The sequence below is a fragment of the Helobdella robusta genome (genome assembly GCF_000326865.2).
Source record: "Helobdella robusta unplaced genomic scaffold HELROscaffold_15, whole genome shotgun sequence".
NCBI lineage: Eukaryota > Metazoa > Annelida > Clitellata > Rhynchobdellida > Glossiphoniidae > Helobdella > Helobdella robusta.
The window spans coordinates 339621-349491 of NW_008703839.1; the positions used below are offsets into that span (position 1 = coordinate 339621).

General features: G+C 32.2%; 2 protein-coding genes across 2 annotated transcripts; both read right to left on the reverse strand.

The window, feature by feature from the left end:
* Positions 1-974: 974 nt before the first annotated feature.
* HELRODRAFT_169147 (hypothetical protein) lies at positions 975-5468 on the reverse strand (the record flags this gene model as incomplete). Its single annotated transcript, XM_009015018.1, has 7 exons — positions 975-1046; positions 1104-1241; position 1660; positions 2317-2482; positions 2540-2678; positions 3898-3976; positions 5368-5468. 7 exons carry the CDS (start codon positions 5466-5468, stop codon positions 975-977), a joined length of 696 nt encoding a protein of 231 aa, XP_009013266.1.
* A 1567-nt stretch (positions 5469-7035) lies between these two features.
* Positions 7036-8468, reverse strand: HELRODRAFT_169148 (hypothetical protein; the record flags this gene model as incomplete). The annotated part of the gene is made up of 3 exons (XM_009015019.1): positions 7036-7194; positions 7618-8165; positions 8264-8468. 3 exons carry the CDS (start codon positions 8466-8468, stop codon positions 7036-7038), a joined length of 912 nt encoding a protein of 303 aa, XP_009013267.1.
* Positions 8469-9871: the final 1403 nt, after the last annotated feature.

Here is a 9871-nt window from a genome sequence, read left to right on the forward strand (position 1 = left end):
TGTTCTTTTCATTCATTATTCTACATGTGTTCATCATTCTTATATTATAATATGTTTTAAGTATTAAATTAATGACGGAGTAGGATTGTGTGGATATCCCATGACTTGTTTGTAGATCATGGTGCATAAGGTTCAAAAAATCTTCACCATGGGTTTGAAGGTGGAAAAGTATTTTTAAACGATTAAAGGTAAAACATTTTGAAAAGCCTCAGTCCACAGTTTGTTTGAAATTTTTTTTCAAATATGTGCCACACCTCTGAAATGAATACAAAAGATAAATTATTTTCAATTTAATTGTAATCAATTGATGTTAGGCTTGTTAGCTTTACATTGAAAAATAGTTTAAACCTTAATGATACCTTCGGATGGAGAAAAGTACGGTACTTCATTTTTTAATTGTCGAAAATGACTGCAACTTCTTTAGGCGGAGACACTTTCTAGCTTACTACATTCACATTCGTCACAATGGACATTTTATTTATAATACCAATGACACAGACGTATTACAGCCGCAAACATATAAAATGACAAATTTTTATCAGTTTGTAAACTACCCTAGAACAAAAAGATTTAAGGACATTTTTAAACAGTTTAATTAAATGATTTGTTGAAAATTTATAACAAAGAGTAAAATAAATTGAAATGGTTTTACTTGTAAACATGGGACTGCATGTTTTTTCACAAGCTTTTGATTTCCGGTCGTGACAAAATCATTGGATTTGAAATGCAAATTACAAATCCTTGAGAAACCAGTAAGCATCCAACCACCATTATTTTCAACCTTTATTTTATTGATCTAAATATTTCTCTCTTTGTTATCTTTAGGAAAACTAATTTTTGTACAGATAACGGATATGAAGACATCAAGATTAAGTATACATTGTGGTATAAATCAAGTTTAATAATTTACAAAGACACTAAACAGGTAAATAATTAGTAAATACATTGTATGGCAATTAATAACAGATTGTGGCTTATTTTTTCTCGTACCTTATCCTTTCAGGACATTGGCGACCATCGACCTCCACAAAACCCAATCTTAAACACTGTGTGGTAGTTGATATGTGGTGATAATCAACAAGTGAAACATAATTTTCACGAACGTAATTTGTTGTTGACCGCAATCTCTTCTCCCTGTAATCTTTCCAGAAGTTGTTAAATTTTCCATTCCTTCCTTCCTTCCGCTTGATGTGAGCAAAGGCAAAATGTAACACTTTAACAGTTTTAATTTTGTTGATATTCTGATTTTACTGTTGGTGAGGATGTTTTTCATTTTAGAATATTGTTGTAACTTCTTGACCTTGTAACTACCAACACCGATGTTATAACTTCAATAATCTCCAGCACCGTGTTGTAGCTTCCAACAATAGTCAAGATTAATCCGTAGGTTCAAGATTTCTGATAGATGAACACAACTATTTCAAACGCAAATTTTGTTGAAACGTTTATTTGAATACCAGCAGTAATAGAAACAATAAATTAATCTAAATAACTACATAAAACTGTTCATGAAAAAAGCAATGAGGACCATTACCTGCTCAAAATTTAATGCTCCATCAGAGAAGCTATTTATTTCAACGCGTTAATTGAACTATAAGAATCTCCATGTTTATTTATGCGCAATTTTGTTTTTAAGCATTACGCTGGATTGTTACCAACCCTATTTTCAAATTATTATTGTTTTGTTTTTAATAATCGGCACAAAAGCATAATACAATGTAACAAATCAAAGACGATTATTTTGTGCAATGGACCACTGATGTGGAATAACTTCGTAATTAATTGTGATTTAAATTCTGTTTTAGGTACTAAAGTTTTGTCAACATTTAAAAACAAACTGAAGAATAATCATGGAATGATATAACTGGAAGCGCCCTATTTAGAGTATTTAAATACTTAAATAGTATTTAAATACTCCAGTATTTAAGAGGTATTTAAAATATTTAATAAAATGGCAATATTTAGACAGTATTTAAATACTTTTGCATGGTATTTAGTATATAAAAAATTTAAATACTTTGACAAAAATTGCTTTATCAATCATCTATTCCACGTTGTATATTATTATGTGGATGTAGTTTTTTGTATGTTGTGTTATTATGTAGATATCATCGCAACATCAAGATTCTCTATCTTGATGTTGCGATTTAGTTATTATGTTATTTACGACGATAAAAAATATTGTCTTTTAGCGAATTAAACACAAACTCACCCATTTTAGTTTTACAGTTCTTTTTCCAAAACAAGGCGATATATACGAATAAAATAAATGCTACGAGTAAAATCTATTTGTATGTCTTGAGTCCCATCTGTTACGTGAGTTGTGTTGTGTCCTTCCCGTCTTGTTCCGTCTCGTCTCTCGAGTAGACTCGTGTGTGTCTTATGTTCTTCTTCCCGTCTCGTCTGTCGTGTAGTTCCGTGTGTGTCTTCTGTAGTTTCTCTCCTTGCTTAATGCTGCATCTCCTTATATAGGAGAAGGTGCCTGCGCGTTGGCGTTTTAGTTTTACATGCGTATATGGTTGCACATGGATCTAATTACCTCGTCTGTAATACTTTGCATACCAGTCGTGATGAATTGCGGTCAAGTGTGTCTTTCTCTTATTTAATATTTCTCTGTTTGTGGTTTCGTCTGTGTATGTGTCTGTGTGTATGCTTTTCGCTGCGTGAATATATTCCCTCTGTGGAACAATAAATACGTCAGTCGTGTTTTTATGTGTTTTAGTCTTTGTATGTGTGTGTGTGTGTGTTGATTGATTTACATGATATCCCTCACTTTTAAAAAAATAAATTTGTCCTCAAATTGAAATGGTAAATGTCAATCGAGTACTGCATAAGCATATGAAAACATAAAAAATTTAGAAGTGTAACATTAAATGCATAAAAAACACATACATTTTCAATTGTAAGTAACGGAAATTTTTAAAAATACTTTTTAAAATAATATTCGGCATAAAAAAAACTTTAGAGCACATTTTTTTTTCGTACGCACGCCTTATAGCAGTCTAACAAGTTCAAGGCCCGCACGCCCGATAGATTTATCGTTCAACGTAACATAACCAAACCAAATTTAATCACACAGAGGAGGTTTTTAAAATTTATTTTGGTAGTAAAAGCAAACAATCTTTTTTTTATCTTTCAACTACCTTAAAAAGTGAAAAACACACACACACACACATATGTATATATATTTGGTTGAATGTTCTTGCCCATTTTGTATTAATTAATTTCTTTTGGGTTTGTTCAATAAGACGCAATTGTTGTAACTCAATTTTATTAAACTCGTCAAGCATTTCGAACGGCTGACGACGTCGTTTCGACAGTGTATGTCATCTTCAGAACTTACGTTTAAATTATTAAATATGAATTGAATATTTAAAATTGTAAAATCAAGAAGAATAAACGAACCAAATTGGGAAAATATAAGCGTAAAATGATCAAGGAAATTAAATTAAAATTAATGTAAGAAGTATACGAAATTTGAGTAAAGGTACTTAACCTGCCAATAAAATAAATTAAATGTTAAGATAACTGATAATAAAATATACAATATACAAAATAAGTGAAATGAATTTCAAAATTTAAATACTGGAAGTGAAGGTAGAAGTACGAATATCGATATTGCAAATTTGGAATGACAACCAAACGTGTGTGGAGTGGTGGGATGGTACGAGTGTATATGAATAAATATATTATGCTAATGTGTGAATAGGTGGAATAGAAATGTAAGTGATGTTAATTATCGATTGTGAATGAAGCAAGGCATGGATGTTAATTATCACATAAGGTAGTGAGTGACGCAACGACGTATGATTTACGACGATTAGTGACAAACTACGTATTGGCAGGTTGGAGTTTATCGATTGTGGAACGATATTCATATCGTTGTGGTACTGTCACCTGCCGTGGATCGTTTCTAACGGGGAACGTCGGCGTCAAATCCCTATATTGGGAGAATAGCTGGAGAGTGGGGTCAAATCTATTGGTTTGTTTGTTCATGGTTGGTTTACATTAGTTGATGTGCAGGGCCTCACGGATTTTCAACCTACCCGGGTGGGTTTCTTTGTCGAGTATCTTGGTGTTCGCATCAAGTATGGCTCGCGTGAGGTTCGTGCGGTGCGCATTAAACATATGGTCCTTAATGCTATCGTCCTGTACATGTAAGGTGAGTCTGCGGGAGAGAGTAGTACGAGTGTGACCGATGTAGTTATCCACAACGCAGCGTGGCACAGGATACGTAAAACGGCACACAACGTTTGTCCTCTCCAACGCAGGTAATGGTGGGTTATTGCTGTTTTTTTATAACGATGTTTGATGAGCGATTTGTGTTATAATAAATGATGAGTTGTAAACGCTTGTTGTTATGACAGACGGTAATATTGTTTTGAATGATGCGTTTAATTTGCGATTCAACGACTCCATAGTTGTCATGCATTTGATTTCTGTAATATTATGGTATGACTGTTTTAGTTAATACTTCTTGAGATTTTTGCGTGAGTGGATTACTGTTGACTTTTAGGAGATATTTTTTGATTGTGTCGTCGACTATTTTGTTTGGGTAGTTGTTGTTGATCAGAAATTGTTTGATGCGGGGCTAATTCAACGTTAAAAATATCGTTGTCTGAAGAAATTTTGTATGCCCTGTGAATGAAGTTGTAAACAACGTTGTTTTTGTAACGTGTAGGGCAGTCGGATGTGTTGTTTAGGACCTGACCAGAGTTGGAAAGTTTGACGTACACTTTGGCGAGTAACTGTTCATCTTTCTGTTCTACCAAACAGTCAAGGAACGCAAGACGTTTGTCAACACTCAACTCTATTGTAAATTTTAGATGAGAATTATTTTGAAACATATTTTGTAGATTGTATATTATTATTTATTTATTCAAAATAGTGGTTTGCATTTTGTACATCATTGAAATGATTTTCCATGTTAAATAAATTTTTGTTGACACATTGTGGGAGTATATTGCTTTCAATTACAAGTTTTTTCTTAAAACAATAATTATTTATTTTTAATAATTTTCAGATTCTTGACAGATTTGAAAATCATTGAAATTTATTGCTTTTACCAGAAAATAAATAAATGTATCATTTTACTTTTAATACTCCTTTTGAGGGATATGTCAATTGTCCATTGTCTTTTAGTATGATGAGATGATTTGATGATTCGCTAAATATGTTTTTGCTGGCTGAAATCAAGCATTTTCTGCATATTTGTTGGGATTTGTGACAGCATATTGATGTAAAATTTTAAATAAATTTTGGAGATGTTTACATTAGAAGAAAAAAGAACATGCATTCTGCCCATGAGATGGTCGGTGTTATTGACTTCACCACCCATCCTTCCATGTATGCAGTGCAATTTCTGACGATATACTGCAGTGACGCATGCTCCAATAATACGTTGTCATCAAAATCTGCCCAAAAAATAATGTTACTAAGCAGTTCTTTTGTTTCAAATGATGACACATTTCCTGTGTTACCTGCGATTTGCAGAGTAGCTTTAAATCTATTCAGTTTATAATTTCCATGTCAAAATTACAACTGTTAAAAATTTGCAGCAAATCTTTTTGTAAATGTCGCTGAATTGTTGGCAATTTATGCGACGGCAGCATCCACCTGCACACAATTAATTTTTCATGTTATTTCATTATTATGACTCAAGTCAGAAAAGTTTAATACGTAGTTGAAATAAAGTTCCAGTGGATCCTGACTGAAACGGTAAATCATGACAAAAGGTTGTTCATTCAACAATTCTTTCGAAATATCAGTTATTGAATTTATGGTTGTACAAAAGCCCATTATGCACATTTTTCTGAAATTATTTGTAATTAGTTTTAGTTTAGATATTGAAATATATATAAAAAAAAAGAATTTTTGAGTTTTGTAAATGTTAACACCATCTAAATTTTTCAAATTTAGTAATTTAAATTATCTATTGTGGCTGTCAGGTTGCCCTTTCTCTATCTAGCATCAGTTTGCTGATCAGTATATCGAAAAGATCGTTGATGTTTTTCACAAAAGCTATTGTTTCAAAAACGTCAGAAAAACCAATGATTTAACCACAGGGCAACTAAAGACTTGAGATGTATATTTAACTTTCATCTTATGCTTTTCAAAATTTACATGATTTTTGCTTAATTTATTTCCTAATTTCATTTTGATTTGTTGTTGATAATTAAATAAGTTTACGATATGATTCCATTTGATTGGATTATTATTATAAAATATTATATTATAAGAATGAAACCTATTCCTCATTAATTTCAGCATTTGGCATGCATCAAATATGATATATATTTTCTGGCCGGTTGATGGGGACAAGAAACTTGTTTGCATGTTTGGAAGTGTGAAAGAGCATCCAATCAATCCACATGCCAAAACGTTAGTGGCCAACCCACCCATTATCAGTGAGAAGACCCTATAAAATAAATATAATGTATAAAAATTTTAACATATTTTTAAGAAAAAAAAATGTTGCTTACCCTAACTCCAGCATTATGTAACTTATCAATGGCTTTTTCTATTAAATCTTTCAACTTGTGAGATAATAATTTATTTGTATAAAAATAAGCTATTGAATGCCTCCAAGCGTCTATCAGACCAACAACATAAAAAACCAACACTTCTGAAGCAACTATGTCCTCATTCCCATCGCCATAGTTAACATATCCAATAAAGTCATCTTCACAAATAAACAATGCATTTGATGATTTATGCTTAAAGTTTAACATCAGTAAAATTAAAAAAATTGAAGACAAATGCTTATAGTGAAATGGGAAAAAAACAAAAAATCAAGAAATAAATAAAATACACAAGGAATAAACTAGCATATGCTACCAAAATATGCTATATTTTAACCTCACAAATTTACAAACAAAATTTATTTTAAAAACCTACCAATTTTCCTATTATAAGTTATTTGAGGCTTTATTGATATCGAATCAAGGATTAAAGAGCATTTGCAATATTTCATTTGCAGTACATATTTCTTTATATAACAATACTAGTTTACAGAATATTATTATTAACAAAATTTTACTTGTTCAATGTTTTAGGGTGTGGAGGTGTTAGTCCACATTTTCTTAAAAATTGGTATGCACAAAGACTATGAGAATGCAGCTGCATATAAAAAGTCTTGTAACTATCATCATATACTTTGTTAACTCTTTTTTTAAATGGTATGAGTTTTTTTATCTAGAAGCAAAATAAACAAAAAATTAATCAAAATTTCAATTCATTTTGCTATGGTTTTATAACATAAAACCTTTGTATGTAGCTAATTCATTTTTTAATTTATTACATTCATTCATAAGTTTTCTTATTGTTGCCTGCAGCATTGTGATTCTGGACTTGTAATACTTTGATTGCCTTTGCTGTTGCTTGATAAGAAGTGCGTCCATTGAGCAAAACGTCTAAATATGATTTAAATTTGAAAATAAATAGCTGCATTTAAAATCTTTCATCATATATGTATATATATATATATATATATATTTATATATATATATATATATATATATATATATGGTGTGTCAATTTTATACCGGAAATTGATTTTTTTAGATTTTTAAAAAACAAAAAGGGGTTATAAAAAGATACATTTTTGTATCTGCTGACGATCTGTGATCTAATATATTCATCCCTTCTTTCCTGACTGTAAACATGCTCACTTGCCTCTGTAACCATCTTGACACATCTCTCAATACTTTGAATGTGTAGGGGCCAGTCTGGGACTATCATTGGAGTGTGCAAAAATTGTTTGACTTGAGCCGTTGTTAAGCTACAATTTAGAGGAGATTCATACATTTCAAAATCCCAATAAATGAGTTCAAGTAGGCTGCTGGCATCAGGATTGATCTTTGGTGTTACCCTTTGGCTTAAACTCATATCCCTCATCTGAACATTCTCATCTGCATTTCCTCTGGTTTCAAGAATCTTTTCAATTCCAACTTTTCTTTCTTCCTCCTTGTCACTACAAATCAGTGTCTGGATGATAGCTTCAGAATGTGCATACCAAGCTGATCTTCTTACCACATGCATTACTATCTGCATTACCTCTTTGTCTTGGTTTCTCAAAAGCTCCAGCTGAAAAAGAACATGTCTCGGATCATCAATCCAACTATGCTTTACTTTGATGTTAACCCAATTAGGCTTGTAAACTTCTACTAAAAATTCGACAATCAATTTCAAATTTCTAAGTGGCATATCTTTCAGACCATGATTGGAAACCCATAATCTGCAACATCTTAGAGCTGTAGTCAACCATTTTGAGTGACAGGTCCAATCTGTAAGTTCGCAAGCCTGTCAGGCACAACACCAGATCTGATAGCATTAACAATCATGTATCCATAATACTGGTCTGTGCTGAGGTCATTAATCAAACTCTGTTTTAACTCAATCAATGGAGGACCAACAGTTATCCTGATAAAATTTGGATTTATTTCCAGGTCTATTGCATCATCAAGCATCTTACCAATTGGTCCTGACCATCGATTATTGCTCAGTGTTTGACCATCCAATTCTTAAATAAGATGTCTCAGTGGCAATTCATTTTTGTGAAAATCACATATCAACCAAACAAGATTTCTGCCAAGTGACACATCAGTAGCTTTATTCCACAAATTAACGATTCTTTCCTGGATTGTTACTTCATAAATAACAACAGGATATTTAAACTTAGAATTTGCTTTGGTCCACTAATAAAAGAGGGCAGTCATAATATCTTTGGCTAGTTCTTTTTGGTATAATTTTTTGTCCTTCTCGCTCAACTGCCTTAGCAGAATACTGTATCTTAATAAATCTCTCACAGTTGGTAACTCTGAGGTAATGATCTCCCTGCCAGACCCCACATAATGACTAAGATGAGTGGAGGTCTTTCCTCTGGGAGGCCATAATCAGAATCAAAATAACAATGATAGTAGTTCTCTAATTTATTGCAATATCTGAAAAACATAAAAACAAGTTAACAACATTTTATGTGCGTTAATTGTGGTCTTATTTTATAACATAAAATATTAGGTGAAACTGCAAAATCTGATTAAAGAGATCCACTTCAAGCTTGACAAATGCTGCTTTATGAATTTTTCATGATTTATAGCATAACTAACAATGGGGGTACATTCAACTTAAAGTCATGTTACCCGCTCTCCCGTAAATAATGTAGTATATTTGTAAAACTTTCACTCAAAATTTATCAAGCTTAAAGTGCATCCATTCAAAATTGAAAGGCACCAACGGAAACAGGACATCAAAAAGCTTCTTTTGCCATGCCCTGGTTTTTTCAAAAAAAAAAAAAAAAAACTTTTTAAAATTTGACACACCTTAAATATATATATATATATATATATATATATATATATATATATATATATATTTATAGTCCTGGGTATGACATAAAACTGCATCCACGCTGCCTTGCGTGCTTTTGAGCGAAAGGCTAGGCCCACCGCTTATAACTGGTAGTTGTCGTCAGGATGGGTGTCCGGATGTAAAAACTTTTCTCCAAATTATTCCTATGCCATCACAAAGAAAAACAACGGCCCCTAGTCCCCTGCAGGCTTTAAGTGGTCAAGGGATGCCAAGAATCCCTGGGAAGTATGCAATAGCGGAGGGATGTTGCAGAAAATTTCAGAATAGCCCCTCTATGGTACTTAGAAGTTCTAAATTTAAAAGAAATGGATACAACTGATCGTCTAATTTGGCGCAAAAAGTTGATGGCAAAGAAAACAACGTCCTACCTCGGGAAACCGGGTCTCTGGACGCATATATATATATATATATGTACCATTCGCCCCTTGGTTTGTCTCTGAATGTCGTTCATTAAAACGCAATTGTCGAAAACTAGAACGATTGTATAGAAAATAAAAATATT